The 18,759-nt window shown below is 55.7% G+C and overlaps 1 protein-coding gene across 50 annotated transcripts in view; it reads left to right on the forward strand.

Annotated features, from left to right (window-relative positions):
• The window catches only part of CELF4 (CUGBP Elav-like family member 4), a 292,526-nt gene that overhangs the window by 214,782 nt on the left and 58,985 nt on the right, over window positions 1-18,759 (forward strand). For 26 of the 50 annotated variants that reach the window (XM_090285580.1, XM_090285581.1, XM_090285582.1 and 23 more), the window contains exon 3: window positions 3,990-4,068. In XM_090285580.1, the coding sequence (XP_090141706.1) occupies window positions 3,990-4,068 (79 nt within the window). The remainder of the gene's footprint in view (window positions 1-3,989; window positions 4,069-18,759) is intronic. The other 24 variants (XM_090285587.1, XM_090285588.1, XM_090285585.1 and 21 more) reach the window with 1 other exon arrangement.

An 18,759-nucleotide genomic window follows, 5' to 3' on the forward strand; every position in this document is an offset into this window, starting at 1 on the left:
ACACCTCAGAAAGAGAATCAGCTGCGCCTGTCCCGCAGCCCAGGTCCCCACCAGCCCCCAGCCTCAGGCCCTCCTGGAAGGATGTTACAGTGGCTGAGGGGCGCACTGGACAGGGGAGCATGAAGTGGAGGGAGGGCTCAAAGTGTGGTGTTCACCTGAAAAGGATGCCCTGGGGCCTGTGTGGACTAGAGGCGCTGGGGCCAAGGCCAGGGCCCTAGGGTGCAAAGTTAGAAGAAGGACGAAGAGATGGCAGGTGCCCCTCCCGTCTTCTCCCCGTCAGCCTCTCTCCTCTTTGTTGATGTTCCCTTCCTCACTGGCTACCTCGGAGCCAGCTTGGCCTCCTGTCCCCAGGACAGGCTCCCTTGGTGCATACCTCCTCAGGGGAAACCAGGCTCCGCGAGGCTGGCTGGCACCAGAGTCTGAAACAGAGAAGGGAGCCCCTGACCAAGGGAGAAGGTCTCCCTTCAGGCCCAAAACATCTGTACAGAGCCTGATCCAGCTTAGGAATCTTCCCAGCTGAGCCTGATACTTGATTTCTGCTGAAAATCAAGAAAGCACAGGCCATTATTTTATCTCCCCATCCACCTGGCACCTCTCTTGATAGCCCCCAAAAGGTCGTCTTGCCGCTGACCATCCCTAGATCATAATGGGACATGAAAAATGGTGCAGGGGTTGCAGGTCCATGGGAAACAATTCAGTTCTGCTCCAGTCGTCTGTTCGGATCACCCCATGGGTGCCCAGCCCATGACTGAGGGCAGGTGGGAGGCTGGATGAGACCCAGAAAGCCCACGGTCAAAGTGGAGAGAAGCAGCAGGTCCTGTGTGCAGCCCTGAGTTGTGGAGGAGGTCTGGGAACATTGTCCTGGGCTGGCCAGGTCAGGGGGTGCGCCCGAAGGTGAGAGGCTGGGGACGCCCTGGGCCTAAGTTTGGAAGCCTGCTGCAGATCATTCATGAATGCACAGGTCCCAGGGACAGTGGGACAGCGGCTGGCTGCCCCCTGGGGTGGAAATTTCCATGCACAGGCAGATTCCTCTTGCCTTGTTTAATGTACCTTGGAAAACGGTCCCTATTCTATCAGAAACAACTCTTCCCCATCCCTTACTGATCCACAGAACTCACCCACCTGCTCTTGGACCCACATCGAGAAGACTGGCGATGGGGCACAGAAGCAAGATACCAGGGAGGACTCCTTCCAGCAATCCCTGTCCTTCCTAACATTGTCCCTAAGCATGGGGATCAGCCCGGGCACATTCAGGCCCTGGGCCTGGAGTCTCCTGTACAGCCTCCCTCCTTCCCTCAGCTGCTCAGTGGCAGAGCCAGCCCAGCGGGGTCTGGTTCATACACCTCTACCTGCCCCTCGTCAGCTATACTTTCCTCCCCTTCTTGCAGTGGAAGCCTGAATCCCCCATCTGGCCCCCTGCTCTCCCCTCTTCTGCTTTGACCTTTCCTGGACCATCCCCCAAACCCATCACGCTTGGTTCACAGCATTGCCTGGACATGTAGTCAGGTGTCAAGAGTTCTGGTTCTTCTTGATATCACCATTTACCACTTGTGTGACCTCAGGCTCATTTCTTAACCTCTCTGAAACTCCATTTCCTTGCTAGTTGCATGCATCATCGGGGAAGGTATGATAATCCAACAATGTACTGTATGCAGCAGCTTTCCGTGTTCCTCCTGTGAGTGTAGCAGTGTTGTGTACCCTAAAAGGGACCTGAGTTTCTCCTCTGGCCACTCAGTTCCCAGCCTTGACTGCACCTTTTATATGGAAAAGGGAGAATGTTTGCAGGAACCTTTTCTCTGGGATACCAGGAAGGCTTCCTGGTCAAGAGGAGGAGGCTGGTGGGGGTGTGGGAGAGGAGCTTGCAAATCAAGGAGTGGACTTGGGGGAGCAAGGCGCTGGGATGTAGGGAAGGGAGTGAGATGGGGGCAGTAGGGGCGAGATGTGAGGGGTCTGGCTGAAGAGGTTGTGTTCGATTAGATGGCCCAAGGAACCGGGCCCCAAACTCCCCTTGCCAGATGGACGTTGTCCTCACTACCTCCCAGAGTAGCTGGGGTGGAATGAGATAAATCATGGGCAGGCTGAGCCACTGCTGTGTTGTTAGCACCGTGCCGACCCATCCCGGCTGAATCCCCGACCTGCCACCTCTCGCAGCTCTGGCTTGTCATTGGTGCCAGAGCGATAACACTCCCTACCTCAGGGAAGTATAATAATTACATAAGCAAGAGAGCTGCAGAAATATGCCCAGGAGAAGACAAAGGCCAGAGCTGGGTCCAGGTCAGCGTTTCTGTAGGAGAATATAGCAGATTTGGGGGAGGCTTGGAAAAAGGGGTGATCTAGGAGGGAGGGACAGCCTAGGAAAGGGTTGGGTGCTGGGTCCCCAGAAGCCCTGGGTGGGAGACCAGGAGTGCCCTGGCACCTTCCCAGCGCCCTTCTTGCAGGCCAGACGCCTGTCCAGCCTTCTGGACCCTTCACTCAAAAACTGGAATGGAGGTGGTTTATGGGGGAGCGAAGGGACCCTCAGTGGAGTCGGGAACTTCATTATGTCCCTCTTCCTTCTCTTTCTGATTGGAGCTCTGCCTAACATGACAGTTTCCTCTGCTGGCAGAGCTTACATCCACAGCACCTCTCTTCCCTTCACCTCCATAAGGCGTGACAAGTGGGGACCATGCGCAAACAGCAGCAGCACCCTGGCCCCTCTCGGTGGACTGGCTCCCAGTGTCCTCTCTTGTCCCCCTAGCCACCTGGCTCCTTATCCTCTGTTCTGTGCCCTGCCTTCTGCCTCTGTCCTTCCTGGCGGGGAATCTGCCCTTCCTCGTTGTCACCTTGCTGACTCACCAGCACCCGCTCTCCCCCACCCAGTTGTCTTGACGCAGCCAAAACTCACTTTGAATCAGAGACCAGAAGGCCAAGGGAAGCTTGTGACTGGCTAGCCCGGCCTCTGGACACGAGGAAAATTGGCAACAAAGTCACCCAGTGCAGGACAGGAGCCCCAAAATAGCCCTGGCAACCCAGGTTTCCAGGCTCCCCCTGCCACTGGTGGCCCTGCCTCCGTTCCCCCATCTATAGAATGGGGTTGTTAGGACTGTCCCTGCCTGCCTTTCAGGGTTTTGTTGAGAGAGATGTGCAAATGTGATCAAGAATACGGGGGGCTGCTTGGCAGGCAAAAGCGCTGGCAGACACGTAGAGTGCAGTTCCATTTCTTGATTCCTACTGTTTTTATTGCTTGAAACATCTTGGGACGTCAGGGCTGGAGAGCCCACCCTGGCGCCTCCTGCATCAGGAAGGATTAAAGACAGATGCGAGGCTGGGCTGCTTGGAGTTCAGAGACCCCTAGTGGCCTGAACAGGGCATGGAGACAGATCCCGGAGAGAGGCAGGTGCCCTGGAGCTTTGGGAGTCAGGCGGTGCCCCAGTGTCCACCCAGACACCACGTGGGTTGAGTAATTGTGCCAACTCCACACACACCTCCAAGGGGGCAGCCCTGGCTGCAAGCCAGGAGCCCCGGCCCTGAGCTCTGCATCACCCAGGAGCTGGGTGGCCCAGAAGCTCAGGCAGCCAGGACCCACAGCCCACATCTTTGAGGTGGCATGGGGTGGGGTAAAACTTGCTGCCATGCCCCGGCCTGGGCAGGGGACTGCCTTCGGCAAGAGACCAGCTTGTTTTGGCAAAGCCAGCCGTGAACCAGGGCCGGCCAGAGGTGTGCTGCAGGGACACCTCAGATTCTGATGTCACAGGCTAGCAAGAACTGCTCAAAACTGGGACAGGGACACCACATGGTCTCCAATCCAGAGAAACTGTCCTGCAAAAAAGAGTGCCCTGGGGACCGTGTGGGTGAAGGGACATTCAGGTTTGCAGCTGCCTGGGTGTCTGCTTGTATGTCTCAGTCGATGTGGCCTGTGTGCCCATGTGCCTGGACACCTGTGGGTGTGGGTGTGTCTGTCCCCCGCCCACGTGCCTGCCCTCACCCTGTCCCCCTGTGCTCTGTTGCAGATGAACCGGCCGATCCAGGTGAAGCCTGCGGACAGCGAGAGCCGAGGAGGTAGTAGCTGCCTGCGCCAGCCCCCTTCACGTGAGGGCCCACTTGTCTCTGCCCCCTCCTCCCCTCCCCGCCTCCCTCTCCCGGACAGCAATGCAGCGACTCCCGCAGCCCCCTCCTGCCCCACTGCCCACTCTCAGAGTTGGGACGAGGTTCTGGAGCTCTGGATTAGGGGAGACAGTGAAGGTAAGGGGGTGACTGGGGTCTGCCAGATGGTGGGGTTCAGCCTTTTCTGTGAGTGAGTCCCCACTGGCATGTCCTGGGGCACTCTTCTGCTCCCTTTAGGACGGCAAAAAGGTGCTGCTCCCACTTCTGTGTCACCAAGGAAAACCCCACTGTGATGGAACCTGACCAGTTGAAAGGGTGCTGCGTTGGGAGGCAGGCCAAGGAGGGAGGAAATGGGAAGGTCCAGGCCAGAGCAAGCAAAGCTGGGACAGGCTTCCCACGGGGATGTTGGACTGCCCAGGTCAAGATCCTGGAGCCAGATTCAGGGGGGAGACGTCTGAAGGGGAGCGGAGCAGAAGCACACAGCCTCACACTAGATACCAGGCCCCCATTCTCAGAGAGGAGACTGTTCTCTCCACCAGTGGGGGCCCACGCCCAGGGCACAAGTGGGCTCAACATGGCCTCTATGCCCACCCACCAGGGCCCAGCCGGTGTCCTGCTGTTGCTCCTGAAGGGGTCTCATGTCCCAGGGCATAGACACACCTCCCCATGGCCCACTGAGAGCTTTCTGTCCTGATAGTGCAGATGGGTCAGTTTAGGGGTAAAGATGGTTCAGGCATGAAGGGCCTGAGCCAGCAGAACCTGCTGGGTTCACACCGCTGCTCCTGCCCCTTTCCTGGGCATCGGGGTACTTTGGTTTTGTCCATACACAGAAGCTCCTCAAACACCCAGTGCCAGGCGCCCTCCCCCTGTCGCCCTGGTGGTGAGAGGAGCCCTGTCCTGTGAGGGCCTCACGTGGGGCTTCTCCTCGATGGCCCATGGCAGAGCCAGGGCCTTCTTCTGGAGCCCGTCTGTGAGAGGCAGGCCCAGCAGGGCCTCAGCCCATGTGACCCCGTCATGCCGTGACTCACCTGCAACACCCTGTTCATGGAGTAGGATCAGGATGTAGCCAAGAGCCCCCTTCCTGACAGGTGGAGTAAGTGCCACCTGCTGTCCCAGGGGCAGCCAGCGGCCTTGGAGCAAGTGGCCCTGAAGGAGGGGAGATTCCACACCTGGAGAAGAAGTCAGCCCCAGGGGGGAGGCTCTAAGGGGGAGCAGCCCCCTACCCCACCCCCCATGTGCAGGGCAGACAGCTCAAAATCCAGGCAGTTTTTTCCAGAAGTGGAGCAGGGCGGCAGGAACCCTGCTGCCCGGCGAGGCCACGCTGAGCTCTAACTCACAGCCGCGCTCCCTTCCCTTGCCTCCGAGGCAATAGCTCTCTGACTCCAAGTTGCTAACCTCATCTCCTTTCTCCCATATATCTCCTGCCACTGACACTTGCCCCAAACCCGATTAATCAGCTCTTTTATTCTTCCTGTGGTAGAAAGGGGGAAAGCAGAGCCAAACCTAAACATCTATCTATTAATTGCATATTCAATATTAAACAGTGCAATGATCCTGAGTCAGCACTATCGCCAAGCTAGTTTTTAAAAAGCGAAAGTCAGTTTAAAATAATTTAATATCCATTAAATACTTCTTCTGGGTGGAGGGGATGGGGAAGAGGTGAGCATTTAAAAAGAGGAAAGACATGGGAACAGGAGAAGGGTAAGGAAGGCAGGGACCGGAGTGGGAGGAGGAGGAGGGCCGCTGTGGGAAAGTGAAAGGAAAGGGGCAGGAGGAGGGGGAAGGAGAGAGGCCTGTAAGGAAGGGAGTTGAGAGGTGGTGGGAGAGAGCTGGCGGCACAGCTGGGAGGAGAAAGGAGGAGGAGGGAAAAGGAGGTGGCCCAGAGGAAGAGGGTGGGCTTGCCCCACTCCAGCTCTCCTCACCCCAGCTCCAGAAACTGTTACAGAGGTTACAGTGTCCCAAAGGCCCTGAGGACATAGGACACATGTGCCCTTAGGACCACGAGCAGCACTCCAGGTGCACCTGAATGCTCAGGAGCAGCAGCAAGAGATGTGTTTTCTGCTTTGGATTTGGGGCGCATGCTGAGACCTTGGGCGAGGACAGTCTCACCCACCACAGAGGGAGGCCACGCCCACTGCTGTCACATCAGGATCCCAGCTTCTTGTTTCAAATCTTATGCTTCTAGAAGCATCCCGTAGTCACATCAGCCCATACTTGGAGGAGGCGCCAGGACAGGAGGGCTTGGGGCGTCTTGCTGGAGTTCTGTGTATACAGGGGCAGCGTATCGACTCCCAGAGCTGCAGACTCTCATGAATTGCAAGCTGATACTAACAGGCTGCCATCCTATCAGGAATGGTCAGGGGGTGGGGGGAGGCTCAGTCTTTTTTTCTCTAGGGTGGGCTTGGCTTCAACCTTACCACCAGAGAGGTTATAGGGCAGATAAAGGACCTATAATGTGCCAAATGTAAGGGAGAGGGGCTGGCGGGGTGCTTGACTGGGGCTTCCCAGAAAGAGTACAGAATGGCAGTTCTTGTTCTTGTCCACGGTTCTAGTCCTGTCTTTGCCTGGTGTCCCCGCTGAGTCCTCACCCTATATCCAGTGATAGGAGGGTTCACTATCCAGTAAAGCTGCTGTTTACAGAGCACCCACTGAGGTTTTAAACAAATATGTTCAGTCCATACAACAACTTTGTGAAGTTGAAGTTATTGGCCCCACTTAAATTTGCAAATCAAGACACGGAGAGGCTGCCTAAGTTGTTCTAAGTCACACAGCTAGAAGATAGCAGAGCCAGAATTCAAACCCTTGTCTGTCAGTCACCAGCACCCAGGTATTGCATTTCTCTGACTCCTGGGATAGTTGCTCTGACTCAGGGGACAGTGGGAAGATAACACAGGCATTTGCCAAACCTCTAGGCCCATTTTAAAGGTAATTGAGGGGAAAGTAGCAGGGTTCCAGGTGAGGGAGGCAAGACCAGGCTGGACAACGAGCTCCCAAACCTACCCATGAGACATGAGAGACTGTGGCTGGAGGAGATAAAAGAAAAAGAAACCTCATTTTGGCCTGGAACAGGCAGGGAGGGCTTCCTGGAGGAGGCGTGAGTTGGACCAAAAGGTATAGACTTGGCTGGAGACAGTGAGGGCTAGTGAAAATGGGGCCCTCTACCTAAGACCAAGAGGTTAGGCATGTCTCCAGAAGAAGCAGGAGCTCCTGATCCTGATGGGGAGGACAAGATAGAGAGAGGGTACCCCAGCTGTAATGTCCTTGGGCAGGAAGAGAGGAGATGGCCCCTTCTACCACTACAAAGAGCCAGGGCTCCAACTAGGCAGGGAAAGAAAACCAAAAGAGAAAGAACCTCCCCAGGAGCCACCCCTCTGCAAGGAGGACCTCGTTCACTTCACAGAGCTCATGGGAGCAAGTTGTATTTAAACTCAGATTCACCCCCATGTAAGCAAGCCAATTTATTAACCAGGGGAGTGAGGCAGACTGGGGACAGAAAGGTAAAAGGTGGAGGATGGAGGGTATGCCTTGGCCCGGCCATCTCAGAGGTAAGGCAGGCACTGTGGTGTCCTTTGCTTCTGAAGGCAGATGTACCAGCCCCAAGAACTGGTTCCTGGTCAGCATTTGAACTGGGTCTCCATGACAGCAAGCCCCCTCCAACCTCTTGGTTTCATCATGGTGGTTGCCCACAGGTGCTGTCTGGAGGCCTGACCCTACCCCCACCTTCCCTAGTCTCAAGACAAGCCTCTGACCAAGTGAGGCTCCTACAGCCAGGTCGCGTGAGTTCTGTTCAGAGTCAGACTATGAGCGTTTGGGGTCCCCCTGGGCTGAACTGGAAAAGGCTGGGGCTGGTGAGTGTGGCCATCCACTCAAAGGGCCCAAAAAGGTCAGCAGGCAGGTAGGGAAGGAGTGACAGAGGCAGGGGCCAGTGGCAGCAGACACTTGCCTGATCCCACCTCCCCCAACCCCCACCACTTCCAGACCCACAGCAGCAGAAGCAGCAGCAGCAGCAGCAGCAGCGTCAGCGTGCTGTCTCCCCTGACCCCTAGAGAGCCAACCCTCTCCTCTCCCAGTAACCATCTCCAAGTCAGGAGGGTTAGCTAAGGCGGCCTCACCCCTGCTGTGTTTGCAATCACACACCTCTCCTACTAGCATCACCCTCACCAACAAGCCGACACCCTCACTCTCAAAGGCCCCCGCAGCTGCACACCCCATTTCACACACACTCTTGGTAAGGTAGAAAATAAATGTGCTCCCTGGGGACACAGTGGCGGGGGGTGGGGGGGAGGCACACACAAGGGCCACCAGGATTTACCTCATCACCATGAAATGACAGAAGGAAAAAAAAAAAAAAAAAAAAAAAACTCAGCAAGATGGCTGGCTTAGAAGTTGGAGAGGTTAGAAACCAAGATGGCTTAGAAAGGAGTCCGGGGAAAGATGGGATTTGGAATTGCCAAGGGGCCGCCCCACTGGAAGGGCGCAGGGTGGCACTGTTATGAAACAGTCTTCCAGGGGCTGTGTCATGGCCCTTGCCCTCCTCAGGACCCAGGACTGAAAATCGCAGAGGCACAGACACGCTCCAGCCGACACGGGCCTTTGGCTGGGACATGTGAGGCCTGAGCTGGGGGAGAGGCCACGGCTTCTCAGCGCTGGGGACCTTCAAATGCCCTCCCTAGCCCATCCAGGTGCGTTTTCCTGGGGGGACCTCTGTCAGGCACAGGAGGAGAGGCAAAGGGGACAGCTGAGACTGCATCTGGGGGAGCCACTGGATGCAGGCCCATGATGTGGCAGGGCCTCAGGTGGATGCAGGCAGGAGGGCTGGGCTCCTGCTGTTCCCACATCAACTGCAGGGCCTTGGGGAGTCCCAGAAGGGGTCAAGGGCAGTAGCTCTGAGCTCTAGCCATGAAAAGAGCCCAGAAAAGGTAGCTGCAGTGAACTACTATCTGGGGACACCAGGGAAGCTTCTGGATGGTGAAGGAATTTCTTTTATATCTCCCCCAGGTCCTTCAAAATTACCCAGGGCTTCCATTCCTCCCTGGCTTCCATTTCCAGACCTGGGACGCCTCCCCACCAGCTCTGGCTCTCTCCATCCTGTCTGTCTCTGGCAGGACCTGGGCAGGGCCAGGAAGGCATGGGAGGGCTGGGGTCAGATGTGAGTCCTTCCTTTCCACAGGGGTCCCCAAGGCAAGTGCAGACCCAGTCACTTAACCAAGTGGCGCCCCTGTAGCCTTTTGCTGCCCCATTCATTTAACAGCATCTTCAGGGCGCCTGTCCCCCCTCACAGTGACCGGCACTCATGTGGCAGCAGAGTCCCGCTGGGCTGGCTAATGAGATTGGACACAGTGCCCGTGAACATGGCTCCAAGGCTCTCCTGAGGCCATGTTCCTCACCATAAAACTGTGGCTGATTCCATCCGCCCGGCCCCTCTACCATCTGTAGCCTCATTGGTTCCTGTGGCTTTTTAAATCCTATTAAGTTCCTCCAAGCATTATTTTACTTCCAAACAGACACAGTGCACTGTAAAGGAGGCCTTCGAGGGGCTGATGGGGACCAGCTGATGGGTATGACCCCCCCACCCCCCCGTGGGGCAGCTCCCTACTCCTGGAGGCCCTGGGGACCCAGGAGCCCTGTGGTCACACTGTTGACCAGCAGATGCTGGGTCTCTCACTTCTAGATGTTCTAGCTTTTCAGGCTCATATTCTAGGGAGGCAATTTAGTGAGCGAGCATTTAGATTATGAAAATTCAATATACAGAAGTTTCAATTTTCCTCTCTTAAAAGGCAAGAAAGCTTCTGGGTGGACAGGAACTCCTCAGGGTTCAGCTAGGAAGCCTGAAGTCCAGTGGGAGGGATGCACTAGAACGTAAAGCTAAAGACCACGGCTCATTGAAGATTAATCTGAAATTAGACTAAGACAGTAGGAATTAAGGCTTCATTTGACAGAGATGTAGTTCAGGGAGAAGGGTGGGGAAGGTGTGAGGAAGGCTGGACGGACAGGCGTGAACTCCCTGCAGGACACCCTGGGTGAGGTTCCCCTGGCCCCCGTGGGGTGTGGGTGAGCAGAGGCTCAGGCCCAAAGAACAGACTCATTTGTCCAGCTAGTCAAGTTCCACTGCAGGAGTCCAGCCACACCTTGCCCTAGTCTCTCCCCTGAGAGACCCCAGAATGAGCAGCGCTAACCCCAGCCCAGCCCAGAGGGTGCGACCCTGGGCTGAGAAGGGGTCCAGTGACTGAAGCCCTAAAGCAGCTGCCTGAAGGGGAAGGAGTCTGCATCTCAGAGCAGAAAATACCCCCTTCACTCGCCCCTCCTTCTGTGTCCCCACAGAAGCCCCTGGAAGCTGGGCAGTGCCCATACTTCACAGTGAGACCCGTGTGAATGTGTATGTGTTGGGGGGCGGGAGGGTTGCATTTACACTTCACCTCCAATCAGCCCTTGCAGATCCCCAGCATTCTCAGCTCATCCAGACAGCGACCTCTCCACCCTCCCTTCCCACAGCCATGGCTGGGCCCAGGGGCCTTGGGTAGAAGGTCATGGCCAAACTTTGGTTGCGGCATAGCTAATGGCCCTCTTGGCCAGGACATGGGAGCCCAGCAGCCTGGAACAGCCCCAGGAGCCATCACGCCCACCCTCCTCCATGAGCCTGCCTCTCACCCAGCCCCTCCTGTTTTTAAAAACTATCAAGAAGAAAAGCAACTGCACAGCCTCTCTCAACACAGCCTCCTTCTTCAGAGCTCAGGAACCCCGTTTATCAGCCTATCCTTCCCTGTTCCCCCCAGAATTTCTCAAGCTGCAGATTGTAATGTATTCCCTTGAACACCAGCCCCAAAGCCAAAGTCCTGGCAGATCTATCGTGTACTTGAATCCCTGATTTGTTTGGGACCGATCTTTAAGAAAAACCATCACCTAGCATTCAGCTTGGGAAGTTCATGTCCAATGTAAGGCTGCACAGGCCAGACAGTGCTGGTGCTCAGAGAGCAGCCGGGAGAAGGGCCACTGCGGGCCGGGCTAGACCTCAGACAGGTGCTCTGCCTTAGGGAGGGGCTGAAGGATTAGGCTCCTCATCACCAGGCCAAGCGGCCCAAGCAGGGCTTGCCTTCTTTAATGGGCAGGAATCTTTGTCTCCTTTCTTTCCCAAGCCCTGTTTAAAATTTTTTCTTTTTAATCCATGAAGCTCCTCTAGCTTATACAACTGAACTCGAACAACAGCTGCGTGAAGACAGGCCTTTGTGGTAGGGGAAGGAGGTGGCTGGTGGGAAGGGACCCTAGGGAGCCCCAATGGAGGCGCTAGTGGGGCAGACACATTATAAATAGCTCATAACTCCTGCCATAGGTGCGAAATTATAATTAACTGCAAACCTGCTGAGTTTAAATGGACTTTCCATTTTCAGCGGGGGGAAGGGGGTGTTGATTGATCTGCATTTTGTTTTTGAGGTTTTTAAAATCCATTCGGCAAGTTAAGTTGAGATCCTCCGCTTCTTGCCAAATTCCCTCTGGCCCCGGCTAATTTAGCAAAGGATTGTTTCAGGGGAAATGGGATATTAATCATTGCAAATGGGCTCCTGGATGATATTTAAAAGCTGCCTCCTGTGTGCCCAGGCTGAAGGAGCTGATGACAGGAATAGGAATGACAGAGAGAGGGGACCGTGGCCCTCTGGCTCCCACCCCATCGCCACTCCCATGGCGTGCTGTTGCAGGCAGTGTGTGGGCATGCAGGAGGAAGTTCCCCACTTCCCTGGGAGATGGGCAAGAGGAGTGAGGGGATGTGTAGTGCTGCATTGAGTGAGACCTGATGGGGACGAGCTGTCTCCAGTGCCCTCTGCTCTCTGGCCCACCTCACTTGGAACAGCCTGAAGACAGCATGGGAGTTGTGAGGTTGTGCAGGGGAACGTGTGGGGAAGCCAGGGAGAAGCAGCACAAATCAGAGAGATCGCGACAGGTAACACCTGCTTGGCCTTCAGAGGGAAGAGGATTTGAGCCAGGAAGGCTCTAGCGCCCCTGGTGAGAAAGTAACCTGAGCCAAGGCAAGTTTGCAGGGTCCCAAGAAGCCAGAATAAAGGGTCTATTCTGGGGCGAGGGCAAGATATGGAAGCACTAATATTCTAGAAGGTGCTTTAAATTGATGCATTTAAGCAAAGGGAAGCCATCTAAGACTTTGAGGCAGGGATTGGCATGGTAAGAGTGGCACTTTGTAAACAGGTGTCTAGGGACACTTAACCAAATGGAGGAGAGCGCCAGTGCGTGTCCCCCCCAGGGTGCTCTGACTACAAGCATCCTGCCTTTTCCACAGTGATGTCTTGCCACCTCCTGTTGCAAAGGGGATGATGACCCCCCTTTGGAGCTGTGGAGGTAGGACACAGTCAGTGGGTGATGGAATCCTCCCTGCTGACAGCTGCTGTGATTATTTTATTCTTCAAGTGTAGTCCATGGAAAAGTAGAGGAGGTGACAGGGGTGAGGACCTCTGACAAGGTGTGACCGACAGAGTGCAAATGGAAATCGTACTGTCAGAGCTGTATCGAGCATGTGAATTAGGCGGGACAAAGAAGGCTTCCTGGAGGAGGTGGTTATTGGAATGACAGATTTACCAAGAGGTAGCATCTGGGCTAAGCACCACAGGCAAAGACATGAAAACAGAGACAAGAAAGGCAAATGTGTGGCATCTTAGGTGCTTTTTAAATAATATAGAAGAATTGATGTGGCTGGAGAGGACGGTCCACTTTCTGGAAGACTCAGATTAGGGGCATTTGGGTCTCATTGCTCCTCAAATTCTAGGGCATGCACACCTGCGCAGACACAATGTCTGAATCTGGGTAGCTTGTCTCTTCTCACCCTTCAGCCCAAGTTCACCAGGCCTGTCCCAGAATCTGGTTTCTCTATGCAGCTGCCCAGCCTTCCTGCTGCCCCACCTGCCATGAGAGCCCTGCTCCTCTCCCCTCCCAGCCCAGCATGCGCACGTGGGATCTGGGCACTGCTGCAGCAGCTGCTGCTAAAACCAAGCTAGGGGTCTGGAAGGAAAATGGATAGAGCCAGTAGGGCCTCAATCCTTCCATGAAGTCATCAGAGCCTCCTGTAAGAGACCCTCAAGCTCTGTGACAGCCCCGCAATGTGGACCGAGCAGCATCCCCATTTGATGAGAGAAGAGGTGACTTGCCTAAGACCATGCAGCCAGCAGTCAGCCTACCCCTCAGCGCCTCTGTGCGACCTCCATGCCTCACTCCTTCTCACAGGTCTGTGCTGGGTGCTGATGCTCAGAGAACATTCTCCCAGTGTCAACACCTCCCATCACATGCACAAAGAACAAGACTTCAGGATGGGCTCTCAGCTCCTCGTGCTGCTCACCTGTGCCCTTTGAGAATGGGGAGGAGGGTGGATTGGGGAACTTGGGATGAGCCTGTCTGCAGTCCACCTGAGTGTGTAGGGTCAGCTGGGAGGAGCAGGTGGAAAAACTCCACGTCTGCCCAGCAGAGGAGAGCCAACCTGGGTGCTCAGAGCCTTGTCTGTCTGAGGCTGGCAAGGAGAAAGGCTTTGCAAAGGCTAGAGGTTAGCAGGCACCAGCCAGCATGGGTTTTTGTTTTTCTTTTTGGAGTTGTTTTTTTGGGGGGTGGGGGAGCGGTGTATATCAGACACAGACCAGTGGACCCAACATCACAGACATCACACTCCAATACTGGGTAACTACCCCAGGTGTCTTAGGAGACTTAAGGCTGAGACCTCGATGGCCAGCTGGAAGTGATTCAAAACTGCAGAGAGCTGGCCAGGAGAGAGAGATGTGTGGGGCTCCAGGAGGACATCTTCAAACCTTTGCTGAGCTTCGGGCCCTAGAGAAGCTCACAGTCTGGTGGGGAGATCAGGTTACAGGCTCCTGCGCACCACCTGGGCCATGGAGACAGTGAGCCTCAGCTGGCAATGGGGAGAACTGCGCAGACCAGAGCAGACAGGGAAGGCTTTCTAGAGGAGGCTGCATGTTGGAGCGGATTCAGGCTGAGAAGCCTGTGAGACAAGGAATGCAGGACCTCTGGCACAGAGCCTCTCCAGGCAAGATGAGGAGACCGGTTGGCCCAAGGAACACCCGGCTAAAGAGTTGGTGGTTTTCTGGGAGATCATGGGGAGTCCTGGTGACTGTGGAGGAGGTTGGTGTGTGATGGAAGCTAGACCTGGGAAGGCTGGCCACCTGCAGGGAGGACTGGACAGGGTGTCATGGAGACCAAGGAGGGACTGATGCAGCCTCCAGCTGTGAGAGGATGGGCAGGGGGCAGGGGAATTAAACCACAAGCTCCAAAACCCTATCGTCATCATGAAATACAAAGCCCCAAACCGTCCCGGTCCTACCCAACACTTGCCTTCAGATGTCCAAGCACACACCCACTTTCAGACATAGGGTCCTCTCTGACCCTTCCCAGCTGTCCAGCTCCACGTGGTCAGAGCCCTCATCGGGGTCCACCCTGCTGGCGTGCTTTCTCCAGTGGTTCCTCACTGGTCTTCCCAGCTTAGAAGTCCCTCCCCGCTCTCTGTCTGAGCCGTAAAGTTAGGCAATGGGTATCAGTTCCTCATCTCTTCAGAGAGACTGTGCCCTTCTTGGGGGCAGGCCTAGCCAGCCCTCCATGAGCCTGGCTGGGCCCCAGCCCTTCCCTCCGTGCTGGTACCATGTGGCCAGTCTCCCGCTTCTGTCTGTAAGCGAAAGCCTTCCCCACCATCCTGGCTCGCTGCTGGCCTAAAAACAGCCCCCTCTTTCGTCTCCCCAACCCCTCCAAAGTCAGGCACACAGGCAGGGGGCAGAGGTGGGCAGTGGGGAGGGCGCCACTGACATTGGCATTCTCCTTGCAGTGCATCTTAATAATTTAATGGCTATTAGCAGGGCCGCAGTGGTGGGGGCAGCGAGGGGGGGGGGCACAGGGGGAAGATTTATAGAGAGAATTCACTCCAGGTTGGGGTTTTGTCTTCCTCTGTTTTCCTGGCATTTATCATGCATGTTTTAATTTGGATCGGAGAGTTGCTACCATCTGGCCATTATCGCAAAGAAATATTCATTTTCGCTGAGTGACACAGGCTCCATTCATCATGGAGCGCGCTGATTGCCCCACAAGTGTGGGGCTCCGCTTTCTCCTTCATTCGAAATGAACCTTGAGCTAGGAGCAGGTTTGATTGGCCAGGGGCAGAGGCATGGGGCAGGCAGCTGCCACTGACACCCCAGCCAGGTGGGCAGGAGATACTTAGGGGAAGGGCCAAGGTGGGAGTTGGGAGAGCAGGCTCTCTTCTGCCATCATAGCCTTCCCCCCTTGCCTCTCTGGGGGCATGGGTTATTGGTGGCCCCCACAGTGTCTCCTCAAGCTTCTGAAAGCCAATGCCCCCACCTACCCTCGATTCCAAGGCAGTCCTTAGGCCAGACCACAGAGATGGCAAAGGTGGCCCCTCTGCCTGGTCCCAAGCCTTCAGTATCAGAGAAATGCCCTGAGCCTGTCTTGCCAAGGGTGGAATTTGCTTGAACAATCTTTCTGTAATAGAATATCGCTCTAGTGGTGTCATTTCAGGTCAGGGCCATGTGGGGGACAGAAGGGCCTCCTCATTCTCCACTCATCACGATATGGTGGCACCATCAGGGCTGGGCCTGTGGGAGGAGAGGTGTCTGCCTCCAGTTGGAGCATTTCCAGAGTGTCACCCTTGTGTACACTGATAGCTCACCACAACAGGCCATCAGGAGCCACTGCGGCCTTCTGTCAGCAGTGGGCGTGTATCCCAAGCATAGACCTGGAGAGCCGAGGGGGCTGTCATAGAACATTCCTCACCTCAGCTGGGCCCCGCTTTAGACCCACTCAGTGAGCAGGCATCCAGATCTACAAAATACAGAAAAGAGGAGATCTCTTTTCATGTGTCTTAAATAGTGAGTGGAGCACTCAGAATTCGTTGGGCCCTGCTGTGTCTGGGCCACCCCCTTCCCCCCACCACACACACATTCCAGGGAGGATTCAGTCTCACAGCATGAAGATATCAGCTGAGAGTGTCCCCCCAACCCCCAACGTTAGACTCTCCCAGGAGAGGAGTAAATGAGAGTCAGAAACGGCTTCATGAGGGTGATGTTTGATTTGCCAAAAAGGCAAATGCAGCCAGGAGGGCTTCCATCTACAGAGGTTCCCCGTCCCCAGGTCCTGGCAGGAGTCCAGGAGCCAGTTGACTTCCCTGGTTTCTGTCCTGGAAACTGTGGCCAGGCTCTGGACCCCTGACCTCCACTAGGACCCAGCCCAGATTTAGCCAAGCCCCAGGACCCTGTGCTGAGAGGTAACAGAGTCCAAGGGGAGGCCTATGCGCGCTCTGTGGACCTTCTTCCCCATGAGAGAAGAAAGCCCAGGCATCCTAAGTGTTGACTGAGCACTCCCCACCCAGAAGAGGTGCGCACACCAGCATTATTCTTGGCTATGGATGGGGTGGGTTGGGGGGTCACAACCTGTCTGGGCCTGGGGTGAAAGCAATGTAGCCATTAAGAAACAGGGAAAGACCTCAATTCAAAGCACTAAGTTAACCAGATCTGAGGGCCGTAAGGTGTAGTGCAAGAAACAACTGACCTTAAGGCGCCCTGCATGGGCCAGGTCATTCCATGGGTCACTCTGTTGCGTCCCTCTCTCCACGACTTTGATGTCATTGCTCCAGTGTAGAGATGAGGCAACTGAGGCCCAGAGGTTAACTTGCTGGGGTCACCAGCTGGTAGGGTGGGTGCCTCTGGGAAGAAACCCAGGCCATTCTGATTCCCAGCACCAGGCGGTGGGTCTGGAAAACCATGGGGGACTTTGAGGAAGAGGTAGCATTTCAGTTGGGTACGGTGGGAGCAGCGACATTCTAGGCAGCAGAACCTGCCTGCCTGTCCTCACACTCTGGTTTTTGGTCTGGCACTTGTTGAACTAAATTAACTGTCCTCCGTCCGACCCCTCCTCCCTTCCTGCAGCCCGCAGCAGAGGTGAGGTCCCCACTTCCCAGTGGAATGCAGGACCTGCTTAGCCCGGAAGGGCACTCCCCGCCAGCCAGGAGCGCGGCGCAGCCCCCTCCTCCCTTGGAACTCTTTCAGTGACACCAGCAGCTCCGAAACATCTGCTCCTCCGACCGGGACCCGCAATTTGAATAAATTACCCCGACGTGACGGCAGTCTGTTATTAATGGATAGAGTTTTATGAAATGCTTTGGTTAATAACACTGTGGCCTGGAGCTGCGCTTCTCCCAGATATTTTTATATTTCGCCTCTTCCCCTCCTCCTGCCTCCCTCCATCCTACGGCCACTTCCAGGCTCTGGTCCCTGGCTACAACATCCCTCCCATGCCACCCCTTCCTCTTGTGCTTCTGGCTCCCACCAGCAACCGGGGGACCAACTGCGCCCCATGCCGCTTGTCCCTGGCCTCACAGTCGCACCGCGTCCGCCCCTCTGGGCAACTCGCGCCCACCGCTGCGCCATGCGCCTCAAGGCCTACAGGAAGAGGGGACCCCAGTGGATGGATTGCTTCTCCCCCAAAGGAAACCCAAAGGAACAGAGTGGCTGAAGGCGGGGCAAAGCGCAGAAAACACTGTCCCCAAGCACCCGTGGTTCTGCACCCCTCATCCGTCAGCAGGGGCTCTGCTGCCTTTGGGGCCCTGAAGAAGCCTGGGAAACTGAACCCGCCTCTCCGCAGTTGGGCTGACCGTGCCTTCAGCTTGGCAGAGGCCAAAGCCTCAGCTTATTTCTTTACTAGTGGCCCCTGGCTCCTCATTCTTTTGTGGGTTTGCGGTCAGGCACCACACCCCTCCTACATGAAGCTCTCCCAGGTCACTTTTACTGCCTTCATGGGAGTCATTCTCTGCACCCAGACACACCCCTCTCCACTGTCCTCTGGCCTCTGTGGTCCCTCCCCACAGCCTTCTAATGGAACCCCCTGGGCCCTGGTCAGGCATTCTAGAAGATCACAGGTTTGATTAACAGTAGGTGCTCATCCAGTGGGTTTCTTCAAAAAAGCTTGTGCATCTCTGTGGGTGAGGCTTTGCAAAGAAGGGGTGCACTTCTTGCAAGGGAGAAAAGTGGGCCAAGGGGTGGGTGGGTTTGTTCATTGGGGATATTAGACAGAAATCACTGAGGTATAAATAGGAAGCCAGTGTAGTCATGTCCTCAATCTGTTCCCAGAAATGTAGACCACAGTCATGGTCAACAAGTGCAGAGAGGTAGGCTCCCTGCAAGTTCAGCCCACAGTTCAGGAAGCAGAGGGTACAGGCCTGGCAGGTTGGGCTGTGGGCCAGGGGGGCCCTTCTAGTGAGCCTCTCCCAGGGCATTGGCTCTCTGGGATGGGCTGGGGTGCCTGCCACCAGGAGGCCCAGAGTGAGTCTGGAAACAGAAGGAAAGGGTGTGCCTGTGTGAAAGGTGGGCAGTAGGAAGGCAGGATGTCCCATAGGCAGGATGCCAGACATGCCAGTCTCTGCTCCACCGGAGGGTCCTTGTGAACCCCCAAAGCCCAGACATAGGGCTCTAGGAGGGGTCTTAGAGAGCCCTTCTGTGCCAGGGCCCAATTTAATTGTGTAGTTCCCTGTTCCTAGGGACCCAGTGGTGACCCTGACATGGATCTCAGGGGAGAATGTCCTGATCCCTTTCTGTTGCCCCGACCCCTGTTCCCCCCGCACCCAGTTCTCAGGGCTCCCGGAGACCAAGGCGCTCACCACTTCGCAATTGGTCTAAT

Source organism: Furipterus horrens, unplaced genomic scaffold (assembly GCF_987537825.1).
Source record: "Furipterus horrens unplaced genomic scaffold, mFurHor1.1.pri manual_scaffold_8, whole genome shotgun sequence".
NCBI classification, from domain to species: domain Eukaryota; kingdom Metazoa; phylum Chordata; class Mammalia; order Chiroptera; family Furipteridae; genus Furipterus; species Furipterus horrens.